Source organism: Microtus pennsylvanicus, chromosome 1 (genome assembly GCF_037038515.1).
Source record: "Microtus pennsylvanicus isolate mMicPen1 chromosome 1, mMicPen1.hap1, whole genome shotgun sequence".
In the NCBI taxonomy this organism is placed as follows: domain Eukaryota; kingdom Metazoa; phylum Chordata; class Mammalia; order Rodentia; family Cricetidae; genus Microtus; species Microtus pennsylvanicus.
This window is the reverse complement of record NC_134579.1, coordinates 184,799,412-184,825,703: the sequence shown is the minus strand read 5'-3', so window position 1 is coordinate 184,825,703 and position 26,292 is coordinate 184,799,412. Positions and strand designations below refer to the sequence as shown.

The 26,292-nt window shown below is 39.7% G+C and overlaps 1 protein-coding gene across 8 annotated transcripts in view; it reads left to right on the top strand.

Annotated features, from left to right (window-relative positions):
* Nucleotides 1-20,360, top strand: part of Ptprk (protein tyrosine phosphatase receptor type K) — a 527,882-nt gene extending 507,522 nt beyond the window's left edge. For all 8 annotated transcript variants that reach the window (XM_075946829.1, XM_075946790.1, XM_075946757.1 and 5 more), the window contains 12 exons: nucleotides 371-407; nucleotides 1,781-1,878; nucleotides 2,617-2,733; nucleotides 6,326-6,480; nucleotides 8,810-8,945; nucleotides 9,166-9,315; nucleotides 10,154-10,327; nucleotides 12,256-12,387; nucleotides 12,509-12,634; nucleotides 16,012-16,175; nucleotides 16,916-17,051; nucleotides 20,109-20,360. In XM_075946829.1, coding sequence (XP_075802944.1) covers nucleotides 371-407; nucleotides 1,781-1,878; nucleotides 2,617-2,733; nucleotides 6,326-6,480; nucleotides 8,810-8,945; nucleotides 9,166-9,315; nucleotides 10,154-10,327; nucleotides 12,256-12,387; nucleotides 12,509-12,634; nucleotides 16,012-16,175; nucleotides 16,916-17,051; nucleotides 20,109-20,162 — 1,479 coding nt within the window. In that variant the 3' untranslated portion in view covers nucleotides 20,163-20,360. The remainder of the gene's footprint in view (nucleotides 1-370; nucleotides 408-1,780; nucleotides 1,879-2,616; nucleotides 2,734-6,325; nucleotides 6,481-8,809; nucleotides 8,946-9,165; nucleotides 9,316-10,153; nucleotides 10,328-12,255; nucleotides 12,388-12,508; nucleotides 12,635-16,011; nucleotides 16,176-16,915; nucleotides 17,052-20,108) is intronic.
* The last annotated feature ends 5,932 nt before the right edge of the window (nucleotides 20,361-26,292 follow it).

Sequence of the window (26,292 nt, the reverse complement as noted above, 5' to 3'; positions counted from 1 at the left end):
ACTTTTGGATGATACAATAAGACTTAATGTTTTTAAGCAGAATCTTACCAAGAATGAGTGATTTAAAATTTATATGAAGGCATAAACATTTCAGTAAAACTGAACTCCACCTCTGAGGTTATTCGGTGACAAACAAAATTCAATTATATGATTTAAATTCTAATCAGAGCCCTCAATATAATTAGGCCTTGTTTTCTGTTTCCTTTTACATAACGTAGGTTTGAGAAGTGAACTCTGTGTTCGCTGCTCAGTCTGGTCTTTTTATTGCAATCTAATTTTGACAAGTGGTTGTCTTCCCCTTTTTTATGCCTTCATTTATTTATTTCTGACAGCTATTTAAAATGATAACCAATTTGCTTTCCTACTTTAGGGCTACCAGAGACCAAGCCACTACATTGCAACTCAAGGTAAAACTTTGTCTGTTAAATACTGTATTTATAATTATTTATATGAATATTATATTTATCTTTCTTAGTATCCAGTAGGGAATTTTATTTTGTAATTTTATCTTTTGAAAAATTTGGCTCTTCCTAAATTGTGTAGTATAAATACTTCTTCATAATTTAGAAAAACTTGATTTTGAGTCTTTTTTAAACTAAAATCCTCTGATTATGTCTGTGATTTGGTCTTTGATGGTCAGATATCTTAACACAGTATCAGTAGTGCTGGGAAGAGGAACTACTTATTTTTGATGAATAGGAAGTGAGTTGTTCTCCTTGCCTTGGGTGACTGTCATCTTGCAGGCAATTCTGTCAGTCTAAAAAGCAGTAAGACACAGACCAATAATTATGATGAGATGTACTGTCATCTGGCAATTTTTGACAAATCAAGACTGAATAAAACATAGACCTAAGGGAATGTATAAAGTCTGTTTCTTATGGAAAATAAAAATGAAGAAGGTTGATCATATCATGGTGCCCTAGGAAACGAAAGTATCGAAACAAGCACACAAATCTGTAATCTCCTCAAAATGTCTCCTGGCCATCCAAAGAAGACCAAGCATGACCAAAGCCATGTTAATTCTTTTACTGGGTTTTTGTTGTGTTTAGCTTTGCTTTGCTTATCTCTTCCTTCAGTGTTGATTACATAGCCCAGGGCGTTGTGCCTGCTAGGCCAATGCTACCAGGGAGTTAAATCTATTTCCTGAAATTTGCTCTTTTAGCTGAGGTCATTTTGTCCAGATTTTCCCTTTTGTTTTCATCACTGGGTTTAATTGAATAAGTATTCTTTACAGTTGGAGATATGCACTATTGTGCTGACCCATACACCAGTTTTGTGGTTCTGAGTGAATGACAGCCCAGCACATGCCTTTGCAGTTAGATAATCATGCAGAATAATAGTAATAATAATAATGGGAGGTAAGGACATGGCATTTAATTTTACTCATGCACTCTTCATAAATTATGGCCATTTATTTAATTTAGCAATATCAGCTGCTCCTATTCCAAGTGTCCAGAAAGTTTGTTCTGTATCCACATACATGTACATGGACAGTGGAATGCTATAGGGACAGATATAAACACCCTAGAAAGTAGTGGTACCTTCTTATGGATTGCTAAGTACAGAAGAAAACTGAAGAAAAGCGTGTTCATGCTACGATGTTTCATGTATTATATATTCTGGTATGAACTGAAATTAAATGGATCTGGTTCTCGTGGTGCTCTGAATTAGAGTTTTGTCTTTTTTTAGCTTGTATCACATAACTGTACCTTTCACATTAAATAAACTTTTTATTAACTATGTTTCTGATAACACAATCTGAAAAATAATTTGTTTATAGGCCCAGTTCATGAGACCGTCTATGATTTCTGGAGGATGGTGTGGCAAGAACAGTCTGCCTGTATTGTGATGGTGACTAATTTAGTGGAGGTTGGCCGGGTAAGAGAAAACTATGTTAATTTTCTTTTTTTTTCTTTTTACTTTTATGGGTATTCTTGAAAAGCAATAATCAACTCACTTAGAGAATACTATCCAGCAGTTTAAGAATACTTCATATGACAGTCCACACCAGTCTGAAGGGGGGAAAAAGAATGAGAGGGAAGAAGAGAGGGGAAATTGAAATTTGGATGTAAAAATAAATGAATAAATTTAACTAATGAAAAAGAATATTTCATACTCAGAACATTTCACTTGAATGCCCCTAAGTGAACGTTCAATGAATGAAAAATATTTGGTGTCTCATTGGGTAATAAAATAACATTTAATTTTTCAAAGATAATTTTTGGAAACTTTGTTCATGACCACTCCCCTGCCTCCTCCAATTCCTTCCTCATATCCTGCCCCCAAATTCACAATCTCTTCTTTATTGTTATTGTTACATTTTTATACAGCCTATTCTGTCCATATAGTGTTGCTTATATATGCATATATGCAGAGTAGGGCTGGCTACTTGGGACTAGACCACTTATGAAGGAACGCCTGGAGGAAGTGATACAAGCTTGAATTGTGTACTGAAATATAGCTTAGCTCTTAGACGTAAAAGTCTTTGAAAGCACACAGTCTGTTTATTGTGTGATGTGTTCTCAGCTGTGTTCGAATTGTGGCCTAAATGTATCATCTTGGCTACTGTGTATGTGTTCAGATAACTCTATACCTACGCATTCTTCTCATCGTTAGGTGAAATGCTATAAATATTGGCCTGATGATACCGAGGTTTATGGTGACTTCAAAGTGACCTGTGTAGAAATGGAACCCCTTGCTGAATACGTTGTTAGGACATTCACCTTGGAAAGGGTAAGTGTTAAAAAGCTTATATTGAAAATATGAATACTGCAGTTTTTTAAAAAAAATAACACTTCCAAGTTTTTGTTTTAATTACTAAGAAGTCCATCCACCCATCCGTCCATTAGCTTACAAATTCATTTTGTTTTGTTTTGTTTTGCTTTGTTTTGTTTGGAGGGGATGTTGTTGTTTGGGGTTTTGCTGTTGTTGCTGTTGTTTGTTTGAGCTTTTCTCATGGAAGTGTCTTGCTACATAGCTCTGCATATCCTGGAACTCACTGTGTAGACCAGGCTGGCCTCAGACTCACAGAGATTTGCCTGCCTCTGCCTTTCAAGTGCTAAGATTAAAGGCATATGCCGCTAATCCTAGCAAGCTACAAATTCTTATTTGAGAGCTGAGCCTTGGGACATATATTAAAATCCCTACTCTTGAGTTCTCACCTGAAGGGAAAGATACAAAAACTGTAGACAAGAGATTATGTTATATAGCTGCAGAGCACTGTATAAAGTAGCCTTTGGGAATTGATATAGGAAATATTACTGAGGTAGAAGAGGAAATATTTGACAAAACTAAAGGGGTTATGGGGAAGAAAACATTTAAAGTGGCATGCGGACCTGATGGAAGGGAGGGCAAAGAGATTATGTCAGGGGAAGGTTTTCCTGCAAGAACAGAGTCATGCCATAGCCCTAAGCCTTAGTTTTTTCCTGTTCTGGGAAGTGACTCATGGATAAGATGTCAGAGATGCGTAATTAACGGTAAAGGAAATATGGAAGACAAGAATCACGGAGCCAGATGTTCGGGCCTAGTTGGCACCCATGTGATTTTAGCATGTGAGTTAGGTGGCCATTGGAGGGCTCTGAAGCTGAATACATCAAAACTAATCATCAATGTTTAGTTTTATTTTCATTAATTGAAGTTTTCCTTGGTATTTTCATAGTATAAAATGCATTCTAAATTACTCTCCCCACCTCTGTCAGTTCTATCTCCTTTTCATATACTCATAAATTTTACTAGTGTTGTGACCTACTGTGCTTAAGGTGAAGTACTAAAGAAGTGAGAGACGGAGAGCGCTTTTAAAAGAGGCATAGGCACAGAGCCATGGATGCTGCAGAAGTGCTTAACAGATAGTAACAAACATGTAAACAAAGGTGCATGCAAATCTATGAATATCAGTAAGATCAATTCGCAGTGGTAATGCAAATGAGACACTGAAATCTCTGAAGACAGGCAGCTACAAAACTGCCTATGGAGAATGTTCAATGAATATGGATATACCACTTTGTACTTCCAAATGAGCAGGAAATTTTACAAAGAATAATAATCCTCATTGATTGTGTGTGATCACTTAGATCCTGCATTCATTAGTGATCGAGTTAAAATACCTTGGGTCTCTAGAAATCAGTATAGCAGTTTATCTGTAGAATTTCTTAAACATTTTAAAATCTAGACATTTGAATCATTACCTATCTTAAGTCTGTACTTAGGAAGTTATTTATATGTAATATCTTCATTTGTATTTTTGGAAAATTCTAGATAGCTGTAAACATGGAGTAGTAGAGAAATAGTCAAATCATCATATACACAAAATATTACAAAATTAAAACTCATAAAAATAACAATAGCATAAAGGCAAGTTATATATTAAGGAGGAACGCCTACTAGGGAAAATACATTTAAAGCCAGGTTGCTTAAAATGATCAATAAAATACCTAAATCACTCATTCTAAATGAGACACAGTGAAAAATTTCAAACATTGTGTAAAGTGTACCTTACTGGAAAGCGTGGAAACTAGGTAACTAGAATTACATCTACTATCAGAAAAGTTACTCTTAAAGTCATGTATAAACTTTGACACACGGTCATGCATTTTGGTCCAGACACACCAATTGTCCAGCAAATTTGATTTCTCAAAAACTGGCTCAAAAAATAATGGTGAGCAGATGGGAGGGGAAAGGGAAAAAGAATTGTTAAATTTACCATTGAAATGGAACTGTGGTTTTGCAGTTGAGATTTTTTTCTTTTATCCTTTGAAAGAATGTGCTTGTCCGTTCTTTTAGCCAGAGAAGATAGTTAAAATTAACAAAGTATATTTGGTTAATATCAGATGTCATAAAATGAGATGTGAATGACTAGGCAACGTGTGTCCCAGACTGGGATGTGTGACATTAATGTCACCTCACAGGTTTAACTCCATTCCAAACAGAATGCCACTAGAGTCTGAGCTTTTTACTTTCTGTTATGGATAATATAAAATAGTGGTTTTGGAAGTAGAACACACGTTTGGTCATTAGTCAGAAATCCCATGTATGTATGTATGTATGTATGTATGTATGTATGTATGTATGTATTTGACAGTACTTGGGGTTGAACCCATGACTTGTGCACATCAAGCAAGTGCTCTTCCGCTGAGCTACATCCCCAGCTACACAGGGGTTTTTAAATGAAAGAATTCCTGGTGAGATGTTTACTGCCAGATAGGAAAAATTATTTTTTTAAAATTCAGTCTTTGGCATGTCACCGGAGAAGAAAGAGAGTGCAGCCCGTGGAACCACTCTGGCAAAGTAGTTTAATATAGAGGATGTGAAAAGTAGCAAAAAAAGAAGGTGATTTTCCCACGTTTGTGATTTCAGGATGCCTTTTTTCAGGTTATTTGTAGATCCCTTCTTTGTGTAGCGTAGTGTGCTAGGAATTAATATTGGAAAGAATTATAAGGCATGATTCCTGACTCCTGAGGTTTTGATAACTCTGGTTTCTGTAAGACAGGCTATGAAGATAAACTGCCATTATCAAATTGATTTATTTAGTTCATATGTTTTTGCTTTTCCTGATTGAACAAGTAAGATTAATATCTTCACTGGTAGCGCACACTAAAGTTAGATTGATATAGATTTTTTTTCTTTTGTAGGAATACAGATTCTTAAAAATGAATTTTTCAGTATTTTATTTACAGTGTCGATGCTTCCTCAAACCTCCGGTTTCTCTTATGAAATGGGAGAGGGTTTTGTAGAAACCTTTATGAGGTTTTCTTCGATTAACCTGGAAGGAGAGAGAAAGAGCAGCAGATGCTTCACTTCTTTTATTGTGTTGTTACTAGAGATGATGCTTGGTGGGCCAAATTATTTCACAGAGCTGAGAAAAGATCATTTACCCAGAGAACAGTTTAGCTGCGTGTGTATTTTCACAAACCAATCTAGTGTGGCAGTGTCCTGGAAAATCCCTACAAACCATGCTTCAAAACCATTTTCAACATGGATAAGCAAGGTATTGAAATCTCCACTTGAGAACTCAGTGCCCCACATCAGGGGGAGCTTTTCCATTTCTTCCTTGTCCCCCCAATAATTTCATGTGGTGTCATTCCCAGTAAGAAGCAAGCTGGCAAGGCAAATAAAAATTTACCCAGGGAAGCAAACAGAACTAAGTTCCTTTCCTGGCAGTTCTGTGGTGATAAAGGTTAAGTACCAAGCCGTGTTAAACCAGTACCCATTAAAAAAAATAAGTAAAATAAAACTTTGGTAAATGTTGTTTTCATGGTCACTCAAATTGAGTGAATTTGATGACTTTCTCTGGATCCTTTCTAAGGCTCTGTTTTCTAACTTTGCACAGAGGGGCTATAATGAAATCCGTGAAGTCAAACAGTTCCACTTCACTGGCTGGCCTGACCATGGTGTTCCATACCACGCCACGGGGCTTCTCTCCTTCATTAGGAGAGTCAAGCTGTCCAACCCTCCTAGTGCTGGGCCCGTCGTTGTGCACTGCAGGTGAGTGATGCTCCCAGCTTCAAGTGACCATCCAGACAGGGCTCGCCAGCCTGACAGCTCCATGTTGCTGACGAGGCTTTTGTTTGCCTGTACTACACATAATGGGAAGCAGAAATAAAAACTGGCCTCGGGTAGGACATAAGCCGGGAAGACAACCATCCTGGTACAGTGTGGTTCTCAGGTCCAAGTGTGGAGAGTGCCTCTTAGTGGCTACGCCTGTGTTGGCCAGTTTTATCACTTTTGAAAATCCCATACTGGAAAGAATGGTAAGTTAGAATAGGGATCTTTTTTTTCAGTCCACTTAATTCTCACTAGAATCCCAACTTTTAAAGCTGAATTTGAGATTACTAAATGGCCTAAATTGCAAGAATTGGTCCTATAAAACAGGTGTGTAACTTTAAAAACCAACAAACAAATCAGTATCCATCAGAGGACCTTAAAAGACACATTGCTGCAATTCAGCAAATAACTGCCAAAGACATGAATATTAAATCCAGATTTGTTCTGATTAAAAACTTCTTTGAGGGCAAAGAAAAAAAGAAGCAATCCAAGGCACGAAAGCAAACTGCATGGCTCATTTTGAAATAGGGCCAGGAGAACAAGGACAGATTCTAAAAAGCTACTTTCAAGGCTGCACACCGTTCTCAGATAGTACTCCTTCCTTCCAAGCTGCTTCCCACGTTGAACTTCAGCATCTTTTTTTTCCTTTTGTAAAATCCAAACAATTCAGAATTGCAATGACCTTTTAAAAAAGAGAGAAAGAAAATAAACAAAGGTAAGGGATGCTGCATCTCATAAGGATCAGACTCGGAACATATCTAAAAGAGGAAAAACATCCTTTCAATCCTCCAGAAATCTGATGGACTCTTCAATTATTTCCCTGCCACAGACACTGGGAACAGTGATTGAGAAGCAGGATTGGGGGAAATCGTGATACCTGACTATCTTTGGCTAACACACAAAAGAATAGCAAGTGTAAGCGAGATGACCACACTTGGCTAACAAAGAAATAATGCCAGGAGCGCAGTTGAATGTTTAGAAGTGGAATAAATAGATTTGAATTCGGTGACTTTTTGATTCATTGTGGGGGTTTGTGTTTTCTTGAATTGCTTGCTTCGAAAGGGCTCTGGATTTTCCAGGTCCCAGAACCAGAGATGACATTTTCCTTTTCATGCTGTCATCTTTGTTATTTTGTCTTTTTTTTTTCTGAAGCTGAGGACCGAACCCAGGTGTCATCTTTGTGTGTAGAGAAATGAAGAAACTGGCTGGGTAGAGAATCCTTCACCCTCTCCCCCTGCCCCTCACCACCCCTCAGTTGTGTTCTCTATTTTATTGCCGGTAATCTTTCCAAAGAGGAAAATCAGCATATTTTGATTCTGTTTGAAAGCATGTGATTCTGCTTTAGAAATGAAACAGCAGAGAGGCTATCAGGTTAGTGTTGGCTCAGTAGTTAGGAGCACTGGCTGCTCTTGCAGAGCACTCGGTTTCAATTCTCCAAAGCCATGTGTGGCAGATCCCAACTGTCTGTAACTCCAGTCCCAGAAGTCCCACGCCCTCTTCTCATGTCCACAGGCATCAGGCATGCACATGGTAAACATACATACAGGCAAAACATTTATACAGTGAAAATACTGAAGTAAGTATGTAGGATAAATTTTTAAAGGGTGGCTAGCACCATGACCTGAGAGAGATCGCACTCTAGTTCACAGAACAACTTCAGCTTCCCTTCGGATAGTATTAAATATTCTTTCTCTTTGGGGACTTTCTCCTCTCTGGTAGTATCCCTCTCTCCTCCAGCCATTTCCTTTGGCATTTCCTGTGAACTGTGGCTCCTCTCAGTTCCCATCGGAAGGTTCTAGGATCAGTGGCCTCGGTGTTTACATGAGTGGAGATAGGACAGCCAGACCTGCTGCTGCTGGATGACTGAATACAAGCATTTGAAGGAAACTCAATGTGGAGCTAAAGTTTGAAGCCTGATGCCAATACTGTTTCAGTCCCATGAGTGTGAAGTTATAAAATAATATAAAATTAACACATTTAAATTCGCATGAAATGAAGACCGTGTGATAGAGATGGGCAACTTGAAAAATATGTATACATTATGTTCATGTGGAAATAATTTGCAACTCTCGTTCTGACCTAAGTACACCATGCCAAATCAGACATTACACACACAGTCATTTTTATGCATTAGTATGTTTTTGGGTGGCATATAAAATTATGTGTTTCCTTTCTCTTAAGTCAATTTGACTTCATGTAGCTCAAGGCAGACTAGAGACCGAAGCTTACGAAAAGAAACATGCTTCTCATACTTCTCTCATTTCTTCAGTGCTGGTGCTGGGCGCACAGGATGCTACATTGTGATTGACATCATGCTGGACATGGCTGAAAGAGAGGGTGTGGTTGACATCTACAACTGTGTCAAAGCCTTACGATCACGCCGCATCAATATGGTTCAGACAGAGGTAGATGGTCTGATTCTTTGTCTTTATTTTCCTTTTGTTCCCACCATTTACCAAATGAAATTTACTGTATTTCTTACGATGTAATCAATATTGACTCATCAAATCATAGAGTAACCGATATCTTCAATAATAGTGCCCTTTCAGTATATTCTCTATCTCCTGTAAACTAAGCATTGCTAAACTAGTATGAAATTGTCTCTCTTTTTTTTTCCTTTGATAGGAGCAGTACATTTTTATTCATGATGCCATTTTAGAAGCTTGCTTATGTGGAGAGACTGCCATCCCTGTCTGTGAATTTAAAGCTGCATATTTTGATATGATTAGAATAGACTCGCAAACTAACTCCTCCCATCTCAAAGATGAATTTCAGGTATTGACTGTTTCTAAGGTTTCTATTAAAACTTTCCCAGTTTGTCCTGGGCACTAATAACTCTTTTAGAAAAGGTCTTTCAGGTCAAATATATAACCTTTGACCCTTCTGCAATGATAATATGACATTTTTGTCTTTCATTATGTATGTTATGGATTCATTTGCACTGATATCTGCTATATCCTGAAGGGCAAATGAATTCATATTCTGAAAAGGGTATGAGAAAAAGATATTATAACAGTCAAAACTGGTTATGATTTTTGTGTTTATAACTTCTTTCTTTCCTCCATACAGCCTTACTATTTTGGCCTTTAATGGCATGCTCAATGTGAGATCAGCATATTAATAATAATGGCTGAGATTTGCACTAAACATTGTCTTAGCTCCAGTGTGTTCACTGCTTTTATGCAACCTTCAACATGGAAGAAAATGAGTTCACATGTAGCCCTGGGAAACTGCTCCTTAGATTCTTGGTGTAGTGTTCTGGCATGACAAAATGTGATTGCAGATGGTCGCTTTCCATTTGAAGCCCATCATTACCTTTGTGGATGGCCCTTGTATTTTCTTTGTCTGGGCAGTGTGTTTTGTGGATAGCTGTGTAGTTTAGCTGTTCTTTCCTTTTGAGAAGAGACACATGAATAAAATGTGTCCCGTGACTGCCTCCCTTCACAGGCTTTGTTCGCTTAACTAAAAAGTCCATTAGCCCGTCATAGAGGCAACTGCCGTTGTTTTTCACAAACCCTTCACCTTCCACTTGGCTTCCCAAATACTTGGTGGGTCTGCGCTATGCTATTCAGTGGATCTCTGTTTTATAACCTGGGTTCCCTTTTCTTCTCAGACTCTGAATTCTGTTACCCCTCGACTCCAAGCTGAAGACTGCAGCATCGCCTGCCTGCCAAGGAACCATGACAAGAACCGTTTCATGGACATGCTTCCACCTGACAGATGTCTGCCCTTTTTAATTACGATCGATGGGGAGAGCAGTAACTACATCAATGCTGCTCTTATGGATGTAAGAGACTGACTCTTTGTTAGTAGAAAGTGCCCTGAGAATCTCCATAACTCAGCTGAACACTGGCTACTTTTCATTTTTTGGAATTATAAAATGGGCTAGAATGGAAAATTGGAAACTGTCAGTGAAATATGAATTGTTTTGAAAAGGATTTGAGGTTGCACCTCCAGAGACTCTTAGCAAGTCTAATTTTTAGAGGTGTGGTGTCGATTTGAAGTTTGATAGTTGTATTATTCTATAGAAATCTATGAGTTATATTTTTCACCTTAATTATTTTGAGAAACAAGATTAATAACATACCTTTTTTTGAGTAGTGGGAATGCATTTTAAAATCACAGAATGCCATATCCTACCAAACTGTGGGGTTTTAATTTGAAAATATTTATGTATGACGCTCAATGTTCTAAACATTTAAAGGTAACTAATTTTATTTAGTAAACTATTTAGAAATGACTAAGGAAGACATGGACAATATCATGTTAAGAAAAAAATCATCATCAGGAAAGCACTTATTTTGACTCCCTTCAGCTGCTCTCACATGTCCTCTGTGGGCCACTTGCCCAGAAACAGAACAACAGGGAAGGGGATTTAAAACTGTGTCACCGTTGATCTCACTTTGATATCTTGGGAAGAAGCAAGAAAGTAGACAAGATTCAGTATCCTTAAGACAATTATCACCTTTATTTCTTTTTCATTTTGCCTATGAAACGATAGCAAGGAAACTATCGGAGTCTTTCCCCTCCCTGAATATAGACAATTATCCCACACCACTTCCCCCTCCCAAGCTTTGGGATTAAAGGTGTATGCTACCATACTCAACTGCTCTCTTTCTTTCTTTTTTTATTTTAAGGGTTTTAACCTTCTTTTCCCTCCCAAGCCTGCATATATTTTTTAAACATTGTAAACTATTTAGAGGTTTTCTTTGACTTTGAATCTCTCTTTACTGTATCTCTCTCTCTTTTACTGACCACATGAGTCTTTAATTTGCTAAGCAATATGGAGAGGATTAAAGCCATGGCTTTGACAACTAGATCCAGCCCATTTCTTAGCTTTCTGAGATGCCAGCCTCCTGGCAGAGTTACCCGCTGGAGACATGTTTATTGCCACAACTCTATGGCATTTCAAGGTCCCTGCCAACAAGCAAACTGCAAAAGTGTGTCCACAAACAACACTCAAATCCTTCCTAGTCGGACCGCCTGCCTGTAAGAATCAGAGTTTGCTCTGGTAGGACGGCCCAGAAAGCCGGCATTAAAACAGAGCAACTTTTTTCCTGCTATGGCTGAAAACCAAAAAGCATGCGGTCAGCTTTTCAACAACACCATTTAAGGGTTTTGTGGCAGGACCTCTTAAAGATCTGCAAGGTTCTACAGCTAAAGCTGAGTCAGGAAGCCTCTCTTAAATGAGAGCGCTTGTTTGCCTCTAGCAAGCAGAGCAGACCTGAGAAATTGCTGCTACCAAGAAGCCATGCTTTATTCTATTTTTTTCTGTCTAGAATTACTTCCTGAGCTCTTTCAGGCTTTATGTGGATACAGTTGTCCACATGTTGGGCAGCCATTTGTGACATGAGGGTCTGATTGTTGGGGTTTCTATCCTCCTCTCTGCTTGTCCTGTATTAACATTCCTGGTTGAAATAAAGCTGGGACTCAAATACTGTAGTGACATCAAACTCTATGTCATTTACTCATTCCCAGTTCCATTACATCCCAGTGGTTCCATGGCTTAGGAGCCACTGTGGCTTCATCTCTCTTGAAAGCTACTGCCACCTACTTGGTCCTGCAATGGAGTACATCGAATGTTTGTATAACTTGTTGTGCATTTTATTTATTTATTCATCAAGAATTTCATAAGTATGTACAATGAAAATATCATGCCACCCCCCCTTTGCATTTTAAGTTCTTGCATTTTTCAACTCTCCTGCTTCTCCACAGAGCTACAGGCAGCCAGCAGCTTTCATTGTCACACAGTACCCGCTGCCGAACACTGTGAAGGATTTCTGGAGACTGGTGTATGATTATGGCTGTACCTCCATTGTGATGCTAAATGAAGTGGACTTGTCCCAGGTTGGTTTTGCGGTTCTGGATGCATCCTAACGGAACAGTAATAAATTCCATTTTCTACTGTGTAGAACTTTAAAACTAAACCAAACCTCTGCTCTTTCTTTCCCAAATGTTAATCGTGTAGGGCTGCCCTCAGTACTGGCCAGAAGAAGGGATGCTGAGATATGGCCCTATCCAAGTGGAGTGTATGTCTTGTTCAATGGACTGTGATGTGATCAATCGGATTTTTAGGATATGCAACCTAACTAGGGTAAGTCTTAGTCTGGGCATCCTAACTGACCTGCTTCAGAGCAAAGAGGTTGTGATTCTGATCGATCCTAATTCTATCCGGACAATAGGGGGAGAAGAATCAGTAAGCACCCAGATGGTCCAGGCCAGAGTCACTGATCGCCTTATGTCTTAGTAACAGGACAAAAGGTATTCCAGATGCAGGAAATCTGAAATGCTGAAAGCTAGGTTCTCCGGTCAGTGAGTACAGTAACATGCTCAGTCTGGAAGGCCAGATTTAGATGCAGTCTCTCTCTTTTTTTAAATATTTATTTATTTATTATGCATACAGTATTCTGTCTGTGTGTATGCCTTCAGGGCAGAAGAGGGCACAAGACCCCATTACAGATCGTTGTGAGCCACCATGTGGTTGCTGGGAATTGAACTCAGGACCTTGAGGACTGCTGAGAAGTCAAGATCAATGACACTAGGTTTTGACCCTACTGCACCTACTGGCTTTGTAGGAGCCTAGGCAGTTTGGATGCTCACCTTACTAAACCTGGAAGGAGGTGGAAGGTCCTTGGACTTCCCACAAGGCAGGGAACCCGGACTGCTCTTTGGGCTGATGAGGGAGGGGGACTTGATTGGGGGAGGGGAGGGATATGGGAGGCTGTGGAGGGGAGGAGACAGAAATCTTTAATAAATAAATTAATTAATTAAATTTAAAAAAAAAGAGCAGGCAATGCTCTTAACCTCTGAGCCATCTCTCCAGCCCCAGATGCAGTCTCTTAATCAGCATTTACAGTCTGGGCCTGGCACCAGAGTACCTGTGGACTTAGGTAGAGGATGAAATATTTCTTAATTATTAATATTGACCTCCAGCCTAGAAAAAAAGAAGCATACCAGTGAAAAGTAAAGATAATCATGGTAACCACAGAGAGGGGCAGGATAAAACAGGGCAGCCATCACAGGAGACTTGCATGTTACTATTTCAGGACCTGTGTGTAATGGGAAACCCAACCCTGAGAGAGAAGTCAGCCACATCTATTGCTAAATCTTCGCCCGCCTACTTGTTCTTCTCACCTACTTGTTCTAATGCCTGATGCTCTGAACATAGCAGCATCTGATTCTGCCCAGCTCCAAAGGAGGAATCAGTGTTGCCTCTGCTGTGCCTTTTGCCAGCAGCTGAGTGGCAGTTGTATCCCACAGGGGTTTTTCTTTCCCTGATATGGTTTATACAATAGCAACTCTGAAGGCCTTTTCCTAAAAACCAACCAACAATACACTAGTAAAACCATTTAGCTTTCAACAAGATAGTAAACCGAATTCGAAAATAGTAACCTCCACAACACAATACGTTAAAGAGAAGAGACTGTCCTGTTTCAAAGTCATCAGTTCTGCTTAAGACTATGATTTTAAGTGTGTGATCAGGGCTGTCATGTTTCTTATATCAAAATGACTATATGTGTGTCTTGTTAATTAGCCTATGTGAATATAACTAGGAACAGGGGATAAACTCATAACCAATTCTATCACTCATTTTAGTGGAGAAAAAAAGGAATGAATTCAACCATGCCATAATATTTGTGCATATCTTAGACTTTAATTTAAATGGAATCTCATTATGTCTGCACATCTGCTTCAATTTCTGTCTAGTCATATTTTAACTAAGCAACTGTAGCTGTTCAAGTGCAGAAGCAAAACTCATCTGTTCTATAGAACAGTGGAGCTCTTTCTATAGAAAGTTTTCTAGCATGATTTGAAATCTGTTGAATTTTTTCAGGAAATATATTGGTTTGGTTATTTCTGTGCATATATTATGTTCTGATGCTTATTTATACCTGATGTTTTTATTCTTGGCATAATTATTTTGTTATCACTCACTTCATTGTAAGTTTAGTATGCAAATGGGGAATGAGAGTAGATAGGGTTTTTGCCCTACGAAGAGGTGCATGAGTCCTTCCATGTGAAACTCACCATAGGATACCCTTTGAAACGGGTACTCAGTATACTAGGTACTCTTCTCTGTATTTCCTACTCAGGGTCTTGGGTTTCTTTTACTCCAGCAGCACTGTTGTTTAGAAAGTACCTTGCAGAGTTCTCGCGATACCTAGCTTAAGGTGAAAGGAGAGTGTTCCTTGTCTTTAATGAATCTACCGGTTACCAGAGAAGGCTGGCATCACACTACTTAATGGACAAGTGTCTCTTTACTGACATGGTGTACATGTGTCAGAGGAGAAGTACAGAATATAAATTGTTTACCTGGACGATCAGGCATAGCATGACCAGAGAACTTCAGAAGAAAAGGGTATTCAAGAAAAACTATGAAGAGTTAGTAGGTATTATTTGAGGGTGGGATAGCCAGAGGCAGAGAGCTTTCCCCAGGGTACGTTGGTTCTGTGCCCTCTTAGGAAAGTTCCTAGGCAAACCTGGGTCAAATTAACTTGTCTACTTGATAGTGAGAAGAGCACTATAGTAAGACATTTTCAAAATGAACAGGGACATCCTCTTCAAAGGCTCCAAGGCAAGCAGTGGCAAAGGAGCTAAGGGAAGACAGAGTGTCTCCAAACGCAATGCTCTGTTAGAGGGAAAGGAGGTTGGGAGGCCAGGTGAATCAGATCATGAAAGGAGTTGGTCGCAGCAGATTGCTAAGAACATTAGGGAGCCATTGGTTTTAAGAGTGACAAGATTGTCTTTTAAACGTCAGCATAATCATAATGTGTGTACCAAGAGTGCATGACAGGGAGATAGAAGGTGGTAAAGGTCATCACCAGGACATAGTATCACAACTTGTTGGGTTGGGGCAATAAAGGGACAGTGGATTTTAAAGGCTTTAGAAGCAGGACTTGAGTGTCTTACTCAAGGTTTGGGGGTGAGGAAGATGCATCATCTTAGTTATTTTCCTTTTTTCCTGCGACAAAATCTCTAACAAGAAGCAAATTGGGTGAGATACATTTATTTCAGCCGACAATTTGAGAGTTACAGTCGGCACAGCAAGGATGATGGCAGCAAGACTCTACTGCTGGTGGTCACATCGCGCCCACAGTCTGGAAGCAGGCAGAGACGGCTGCCTGTGTTCAGCTTGCTTTCTTCCTTCGATGCGGTCCAGGACCCCAGCCTGTGGAATGCTACTGCCCACAGTCAGGGTGGCTCTTCCCACTTCAGTGATCCGAGTGTAGATAATTCTCCACAAGCATGCCCAAATATTTTGTCTCCGAGGTGATTCTGGATCCTATGAAGTTAGTTGACAATCGATATAAGTCATCACAGGCAGATCAAAAAGACAAGTTTTTCTTGCACTTACGGCATGGAATGTTTCTGTCAAAGCACCTGAACGGTCATCAACTAGACTCCGTCCAGTATGCATTTCCCCCGGTATTCTCATCCTGATTCCCATGCAAATCCTTGCTTTCTCTCCAGCCCCAGGAAGGTTACCTGATGGTGCAGCAGTTCCAGTACCTTGGCTGGGCTTCTCATCGGGAAGTGCCTGGCTCCAAACGTTCGTTTTTGAAACTGATACTGCAGGTGGAGAAATGGCAGGAGGAATGTGAGGAAGGGGAAGGCCGGACAATCATCCACTGCTTGTGAGTAGGGCAGAGCAGCATGCCCTGGCCGTGCGAGGGACCTCGGAGTTCATTTCCTCATTTGCCTTTGCTTTGCTTATGTAAAAAACGCACTGTTCAAATCCTGTCAGATCTACCATAGGTCCTCTTCCAAAACAGAAATCTAGGCTCATAAATGAATAATTTACTACTAATTTTAGGGTTTTGTTTTGTTTTGTTTTGTTTTCTAACTATTAAGAATTAAATACTTGGAGTTAGAAAGATGGCTCAGTAGTTAAGAGCCCTGGCTACTTTTCCAGAGGACCTGGGTTCAATTCCCAGTACTCATTGGTGGCTCACTACCCTCTCTGACTCTAGTTCCTGGACATTTTTTGCCCTCTTCTGCCCTCCATGGGCACGGCAGGCATGTGGTCCACCACACATGCACACAATAAAATAATGAAAATTAGGCAGCTGTTATATGATTTAACTCTTTTAAACACCTATGCAAGCAACCTCTTTGATTCGTACAGTTGCAAATACGTTAGGATCTCAACATCTCTAAGTTTTAGAATTTATGTCAGTTATATACGCCTTCATCTAAGCTCCTGAGCTCACTTTATCCTCTAGTCCTTTCCTCTCCGCCCTTCACATGTGCACGAATATAAATCAGAGTCCAAAGACATGGAAAAAATATTAAAGACGAATTTCCTTTCCCAGATGAATGTGATGATGTGACATGTGAGTCCCCCGAAGGTGCTCACACCATTTTGTGTTTTCAGGAATGGCGGTGGCCGCAGCGGCATGTTCTGTGCCATAGGCATTGTTGTTGAGATGGTGAAGCGGCAAAACGTGGTGGATGTTTTCCATGCAGTAAAGACCCTGCGAAACAGCAAGCCAAACATGGTGGAAGCCCCGGTGAGTCACACGGTCTTCGAAGGGTCTCAGTGACAACTTTGTCGTGGACCTACGTACTGGTTTGACTTCACAGACACACAGGAAATTTGCTGGTGTTTGTGCCTGATAGGTAGACTGTAGCGAATCTGCCTCCACTTATACCAACACATTGCTCATTACATGAACTGTTGAATAAAGGAAACACTCTCATTTAATTTGAGAAATGTGTAGGGCTTTTTCTCCTTATAGGTGGTAAATTGGTGGTACAGCAAACTTTTTTTTTTTTTTTTTTTTTTTTTTTTTTTTTTTTTTTTGGTTTTTTCGAGACAGGGTTTCTCTGTGGCTTTGGAGCCTGTCCTGGAACTAGCTCTGTAGACCAGGCTGGCCTCGAACTCACAGAGATCCGCCTGCCTCTGCCTCCCGAGTGCTGGGATTAAAGGCGTGCGCCACCACCGCCCGGCGGTACAGCAAACTTTTATAGTAGTTCTATAAGAATAAATCCTGCTAAAGTATAGTCCCTTTTCGCTTGTTAAAGCAGATTGAGTTAAGTAGTATTTATGCTCACGGGCCACCTCAGCAATTTAGACACCTATTTTCCATTTATTCATTTACTCTACATTTTATCTGACTTATTTTGGTGAATGTGTGTATGCGTTGCTAGGTATGGAACCAGGACCTCAAACATGCTAGGCAAGATATTCTACAATTAGCCTATACCCGCAGACCTGACACCCAGTGTTTAGAAAGAAGAGCTGGAGTCTATTGCCGTCGGTGTCTGTAATCCTTCACTATCTAATACAGCTGTCCATTGTCAGGCTGTCCTTGCTCACAGTTTTCAGCTTAATTTAGCATCTTTGAAGTACAGTCCCCACGGTGTGACCTGAGTTTTCCTGAGCTCATAAAGCTTGGGAAGTAGGGACTGATGGGGGATATGTGAAGGTTTCCCCCGAGTGGAGCTGAGTACCAAGTAGGAGGGACAGTTGTTGCCTCTGCTGCATATCTTCCTTGGGGGTTACATGCTGGCACGGTGGGATCAGGTGAAGAGCAGCTGTGGCACTCCCAGCACAGTAAACCAGAAACCCTAGAGCATAGCTCGCTTGCCCTACTTTATCAAGATGATCAGATAGCACAAAGGAGAAGAAAAAGAAGCGATTCAGTAAGCTCGCCAGTGTGTTTTCACCACTTCCTGCTCTGGGCTGTTCACACAGGAGGTGCATTGCTTCCTGCGACAAACATCTAAAGACTTCGGTTTATGCTGTTTCACTTTGACAAATGGCAGCTTACTTCTTCCTTTCTCAGGTCCTTATAGGGGAGTCCACCTAGGACCAGATCGGGTTGCCTTCTCTGGGGTGTTGACGATTGAGAGGGACAAAGCGTATGGATTTGAGAGAGGATTTACATACAAAATGGCCAGGAAGTAGCTATGGCTCTAGTTTCACAGGTGTGTGACCTGTGCAACACACGCTGCCTGAAACATTTCAAATCCCACGGGGAGGGCTGGAGAGATGGCTCAGTGGTTAAGAGCATTGCCTGCTCTTCCAAAGGTCCTGAGTTCAATTCCCAGCAACCACATGGTGGCTCACAGCCATCTGTAATGAGGTCTGGTGCCCTCTTCTGTCATGCAAGGATACATACATAATAAATTAATTAAAAAAAAAATCCCACGGGGATCGCTGCTGCCTTCAGAAGTGACTTCTAGCTCCAAATTTATCGTTAATACACCATCCTTTCTTTAACTTGTAGTCTGTAGTTGAACATTTGTTATCGAACCTTCCAGTGAGTTACTCTTTCCCTTTATGTTCATGCTCCACAAATCCTGACAGAATTGACAAACCACTCTGCTTACTAAAGCATGATTAGAAAAGTTTGCTAAGGGTTTAGGCTGAGTTTGGTAAGGGAATTTCGAATTAAACAAAATCGAGAGGCTCTGGCTGGTTACAAGCTCTTGTTGAGGTTCCTTGGGCACCACACATCCCCCAGTAAAAGCTAATGTAATGTAAAGTGTATTTACTTCAGTAGTTACAGTAAAGGAAATACCATACTTATGCTAGAGACTGGATAGTCTCTTTCGAAACAGGATTCATTTTAGATTCCACAGTTCAGCCTGAACTTTGCCCCCTTGGACTGAGTTGGGAACTTTACAATGGTTTCCATAGTGTAAGTCATCATTTACATCATAGTCCATAGACTTTTGTAAGTTCTTGGTAATGGAGTAAGTACATGGCCAGACTCAAAGTCTAGTTTCAACTCAAATGGTGGGTTAACAAGCAAGTTGTACTATTAAGGGAGAGGTAGCAGCAATCAATTTTTAGGCATAAATAAGCTCGAAGTTTTTTGAAAATTCCTAAAGTTTTTTAAAAATTTATTTAAGTGATATTCTGAGAGAATATCAACCGTGGAAAAATGTAAAACACGAAATTACAAAAGGTTGTTTAAAGTAGGTTGTTCTCTCTAAATCTAAAGAGATGATTTGGGATGTGGAGGAAAGCATTGGCACACCCCAGCAACAATATAAAACAAGAAAATATTGAAGTCATCTAGCAACTAATCCGAGTGGTAGATCGTTGTGTAATATAAAAAGACTTGGAATTATGTGCCCTAAAGCTGTCAAACATAAAATCATCTTGCGATCTACGGTCACTTTATTTACTCTGGATAATTGTTGCTTCAATCATGTACCAACAACGACTGGGTTAAACCAAGGTGATTTTTAACAATTGCTCCTAATGGCAGCTCATGTCCTGGTTCTTTACATTTTTGTAAGCTGCAAAAAATTCTGATAGTGAGGCCCAGCAATTTTAATCACACCAAAATTCTGGGTATTATATTAATTGATAGAAAATGCAAGACAAAAAGCTAAAACACCTTTTTGTGTTGTTGTTGTTCCTTTTTCTTAAGTAGGGATCATTAGCCTCAAGTATAAAATATGTATGCCCAGATGTTCCTGTTATGTACAGAACACGTAATTTGCCACTCTTAAATAATCTCAATTGGGTGTCAAGAATTCACACAGATGCTATTATTCACTATTAGCCTCTTGCTAACTCTGTTTATCCCTTCTGTGCTAACATGTTGCAGGAGCAGTATCGTTTCTGCTATGACGTGGCTTTGGAGTACCTGGAGTCCTCGTAGTTCGGTGACGCTGTTTGCAGAGCACCCCAGCAGAGACCCATTCACCTGCTGAGCCAGCAGCCGTTGTACCTGTTACACCTGCACAGAGAGATTTTAATGTGGGGGGGCGGGAGGCTTTTACATTGGAGAGGCAAACGTATTTTTCTTATGAAGTTGTGTATCTTAATAAAAAGGACTTGATCCGTTTCTATGACTGTACGAGAGCATCCACATTTTGTGCCACCCAAATCATCTTTACGAAGAGGCGGAGTCCGATGAGGGACGATCTGGGCTGTCCGGGGAACGCGCAGCCTGTTCTCTTCTGCTTTCAGTAAAGCAGCTAACACACATTGCATGCACTTTTAAAACAGCATTCCTCTCCCTTTAAAAAAAATGCTGTAGAATCTGGAAGTGGGGAAGAACACAAAAGCTGTGCAAATTCATACTCAGTTTCATTTTTCTATGTTCAAAGTGTAGCAGAGCTCTATACAAATGTATAAATTATATATAAATATATATAACCGGCTTATTTTCTTTCAATGTGCAATGATGGCTGGATCATTTAAAGTTCTTTTTAGAAAATATCATAAGCCAAAGACTCAGGTGTAAATATGTCTATAAGGAAGAAGCATATTATATTTATTGGTTACTTACATTACATTTTTGATGGCTAAAATACTACCACCACACAATCACTTTTGTTTCAGAAGAAAGCTTTTTCTTTAGCTGAAATCAATGGTAAACAATTTTTGTAGATTATTTTTTGTATGTTTAGTGTAAGTAGAGGATAAACTTTTTATTCCTAAACCAGGAAGCAAAATGTTCTTTGTAGTGGTTCCCTTGTGTACATGCTTGTGAATTAAATTGATGTAAAACATCTTGGCAATTGTCTTTGAATAGAGGACCAAATTAAAATGTTTTGCTGAAAATGTAGTTTTTCCCAGTTTCATTAGGTAAATGATGGCTTGATGGTTGCATAGGAGAAATCCACACAGCAGAGGACCCTGTGGGTAGCTTGCCCAATGTTTAAAAACACCTTTAAGTGCTTTACACGTTAAAGGAGTGTGGCCTAGCACTGTTCAGGAACCCAGGATGGCAACATGATGCTTTCGGGGACAAGTTTTAGCAAACTGTGAACTGTTGGGGCAACACAGTGCTCTTTTGGATGTTTCTAAGCACAAGCTTTGGATTCCTACCATAAAAAGTGTGAGCGGATCGATGCCCGGTTCCTGTTGCATGCTTTTATGAGATTCCCCAGTGAATTTTTCTAAGTGTGGTCTCGTTCTCAGGCTCGATGTAGCTGTAACTTCACATCATCGGCTTGCAGTTTCTTATTAGTGGAAGCATTCCGGTGTCCTCTTTCTAGATTGCCAGTCCATGACGTGGTGCTTAGCAAGATTTAATTAAAGTAAGAGTGAAATAAAGTTTTTTATAATTATGACATTTATTGATTGCACATCGTTTTCTCTTCTAAATTTTCATGGCTTGATTCCCAAACAAATAGGCTGTCTATGACTCAATATGAGCTTGCCACAAAAATTCTTCTGAAAGCATGTTTCACATCCAACAAGGAGTTTGTCATAGTTTTGTTTCCTACACCGCACGTTACATAGTCCAGGTCAGTAAGAGGGGAAAGAGCTAAGGGTTTAAGTGTCTGTTTTACATCTTTTTCTTTGATTCTCTATATTTATATTGTCATAGTTTGTATTAATTGTTTTCTGTCAACTATCTAAGAAAACATCAGTATGAAAGGCCTAACTATGTTTTTCTGAATATCCATATTCAAAAACTTACACTTCCTATCCTTAAAAACTTCCCTTAGCAGACCTATGTGTGGTCTTGTCTTTGCCCAATCATGTCCTTCTGGAAAGATGCCTTGGCAAAGCTCTGGACTATAAGCATCTTATATTTTGAATTTGAAATGTCTCCAGTGTGCTTGTGTGTTTTAAATTTGGTTGCCTACTGATGTGCTTTGAGGACATGCATTTATCCTGAGCACTATAGCCTTATTCACCCAGCATTCCAGTAATAGATTCATAATTTGATGATAACACTATTAAGAAATGGTAGAAACTAATAGTTGGAGATCTGGAAAGATGATTCAGCCATTAAAATACCTGCCATATGAGCATGAAAACCCAAGTTTGGGTTCTTGGAGCTTACTGGCCAGCCATTCTGTCTGAATTGGTCAGTGCAGTATGGAGGAGCGGTGGGCTGTGTCCCGCCGCCTGGCTAGCTTATACCCTGAAATAGCAACACACAAATTGTATTCATTTAAACACTGCCTGGCCCATTATATCTAGCCTCTTCTTGGCTAATTCTTACATCTTGATTCAACCCATTTCTAATAATCTGTGTAGAACCACGAGGTCGTGACTTACTGGAAAAAATTCACCATGTCTGACCTGGCAGCCTTATGGCAGGCAACTCTCTACCTGCCTTTATCCTCCCAGCATCCAGTTCTGCCTACCTAAGTTTCTGCCCTATCAAAAGGTCAAGACAGTTCTTTATTCAACCATTGAAAGCAACACATAAAAAAAAAGACCTCCTACACCAGGTAAGCTCCCGGTACTCTGAAAAACTATCTCAAGAACAAGGGGCATTTGAATATGATCTATTATATTGACTCGCTACAGAAATGGGAAAAGGGAGGGAGGGACTGTGCGTGAGAGCAAACACTAAGAATTGGTTCCTCATTGGAGGATGTGTATGGCAGAGAGCATGCCCCAGAAGGATGTATCATTCCTGGCACCTCGCTCTCACTCTTCTCTGCTTGCTCTCTGGCTGCCAGGAGATGAGCAGCTTTGCCCTGTAGCATACTCCCTGCCCTGATGTTCTGCCCCACCCACATGTAGAGACAATAGCACTCAGCAACCATAAAGTAAAACCTTAGGAACTAACATTAATCTATCCTTTCTTTAAGTTGCTTCCATCATTCATTTTGTCTCACACACACTCTTTTAGCAGGTAACCCTTTCATTTCCCTGCAGCTGTTTCTCCTGAAATATCAATCATAATGTTGACTCTTCAGATCTTTTTCCTGTATATCATTGCTGGGGAGGTGTTGGAAATCTATGATCCACAGACACAGAAACTATTGGGAAGGTATGGGTTTTAACCAAGTCCTTAGAAATGTGTTAGTATTCTAGTCTGAGCTACCTATGCAACCCTTTTCTAGTGTTTCTAGTCTCTGAACAAAGGAAAGGACTTCAGAGAACAGTGGAACAGCCAGTGATCTCTGGTGTGGATGTGTAAACAAGGAGACCCCTTCCCTGGACATGGGGAGGATAAGTTTGCCTTTCAGCAATGTTGCTCATCGAATATTTATGTTATTAAAACCCTGTCAGAATCTAGGCCCAAGTTTTGAAATGTAGACATCGATAACTAATCCTTATCAAATATGCTCTACTTACCCGACAACCAGGCATGATAAAGTGCAAGAGAATACACCTATAGCTCAAGTGGAAGGAAGACATGGTCCGGTTACTCAGAAGGACAACCTTTGGGGATTAACAATTCCCTGTTTGTGTTTCATCTCAATGAGCTTCCACGGCATTCTATCCTAACAAATACTCAAAAATCCGTAGTCTGCCACATACCCAAGTGTAGTTATCAGTATTTACCCAGAAAATATTACCAGCAGCAGAAACTTAACAACCTTTCTAGATTCATGGTGTTTTAGTAAACACCGATTTCATAAAGACTCCGTGTTTGATTTATTTAGTGTTCTGCTAAACCAAGTGAAAAGACAGCTTATAATTATTAATTTCCCTTGCTCAACGATCTCTACTTACATATTATTTCATAAGCTCTCTCTATAGCTTAAGGAAGCTAGAGGAATGAGTGACGTCTGAATATTTCTATGGTACTAGCCTAGTCAAACAGTTTGCTGTGTTTTAAAGTATTATCTCTGAAATCAAAAGGAAAAGCTCTTTCTTGGGATCTACCATAAGCTTTGACTCACTTCTAGAATATAAACTGCCCAAAGATCAATAAGAATTTGATAGATATATAACATTTCAGCACTTCCATCCAAAGTGATTTGAAATGCTAACCTGGAAGGGAGCAAACACCGGGGAGACACTGTTGTTTCAAATCCTAAAAGTAAGTAATGGATGCACTTCTAAACCACTGAAGGTCTCTATAGGATATCTCAAAGCTCTTTCTTTAATGTTAAAATCTGTCTAGGGAGGGAAGCAGGGACACGTTTTATGACAGCTAACATCTCTCAGAGTACACAAAATAATATACAATTCCCCCCAAAATAATACAAAACGATACTGATGACATACCAGATTAACAGCTTTGGTTTTATTAGTCTTGACTCTGCCCCGAGTCTATAGAATTTAAATCAAAAAGCTTTGAAAAAAAATAGTACTTAGAGACATGCATTTAGTATATCCAGATGTGGGAATAAGAAATTCAAATCCGGTCACCTCTAACTTGTTTTCTTAAACAGAAATTAGACTACAACCAGGGAAGTGCCATGGGTTAAGTTTGCTTGTGGAATCATGGAGACACACTGTTCACCTGTGAAATTAGAGAAAGTATGAAGGCTATGCCCTTCCTCTTGTTGAAAAGAGGGGTACACTCATGGTTAGACTCTCCGATGCTGCAGGGGAGAGTCTGGGGCCTTGTTTTGTTTTGTTTTGTTTTTTGTCTTTTTTAATGATCAACAGGGTCATATTGCAGTGGGTGTCTTTATGTTTTGTTTTCCTCCATAATTTTCATCTCTTAAAATAGCCTAAAGTTTCTACTCTGTCCTGAGAAGTGGGTGCTAGCTGCTCTGACCTTCCCAGTTCTGCTGTCAGAAGCACAGTTGTGTGAGTGACAGTTATTGGCATGGCCACCTGACATGGAAGACAGAAATAAACAGTGTTAGGAAGTCAGCAAGCCTCTTCTGGACTCAGAAATATGTCCACAACCAAAGGGTACAGCAGATGACACCCAGCATGTCCTGAATGGGAACACAGACCCATTCTGACTCATTCATGCTTCATTGTTCAAGACAATGTAAAAAAAAATTAAAATTTCTTGTTCTGAGAATTGTTAATGTTAACAAGTAATTTGGGTTTTGAGAAGCATAATAAAAAGATACTAGAGCCAACTACAGAACAGTCTCTTAAGCTGGCATCTGTTGCATGAGAGCTCCAGGCTCTTGGTTAGTGACCCCCATTATTGAATAATATTTTTCACCATTTTGTCATTTATACATAATTGGAAAGAAATAGGAGTTTAGTTTTCCTGCTGACAGAGGTTTATGTCCCGCCAGGTCCCACAGCCATTCAGTCCCAAAGAAACACAAAGAAGTCTACATTAATTATAAACTGGTTGGCCTATTAGCTCAGGCTTTCTGATTAACTAATTCTTACATCTTATATTAACCCAAAATTCTTCTTTGTGTTGGCCACATGACTTGGTACCTTTTATAAGTGAGGCATTCTCATCTTTCTTCCTCTGTGTCTGGGTGATGACTGTAGACAGCCTTTTCTCTTCCCAGAATTCTCCTGTTCTGGTCATCCTGCCTATACTTCCTATGTGGCTATTGGCCATTAAGCATTTTATTAAACCTGTACAAGTGACAAAACCTTTACAGTGTACAAGATCATTATCCCACAGTATTCCCCCCTTCTTTTTCAAAACAAGAACTCTGAATCTAATCTCCTTTGCTTAGCTTTTTTCCTGACTATTATCTATAACAACTCATGACCAATATTATAAACAAAGACAAACATCCATAATCCATTTTGGGGGAATGTGGGTGTAGATTCCTAGGCTACTTCCTGCTGAGTAGGGGTGCTGATAATCTTATGGCAACCTAAAAAAAATTAGGATTATGGACAAATCCTGACTGGAATATTTTGCGAGGCTTGATCATTTTAGCCAGCAGTTTTGAGGCTGTTCTGGATGTAGAACTCAGACGAAATTCCAACAGAGGTCCTTTAAAATGTTAGATCATCTGGGTCAGCTGCTACTATGGGAGATTTTTCAGGGGGTTTTCTATGGTCAAACCTGATTTTTTTTTCTTAACCCAGAATGAATCCACAGCTTCTCATTTCCCGTGTAAACAAAAGCAAAACCTCTTCTACAAAGTAACATGTGTTTTGACTTAAAATTTGAAATCAGGACATTTTTAAAATACATATGTTGG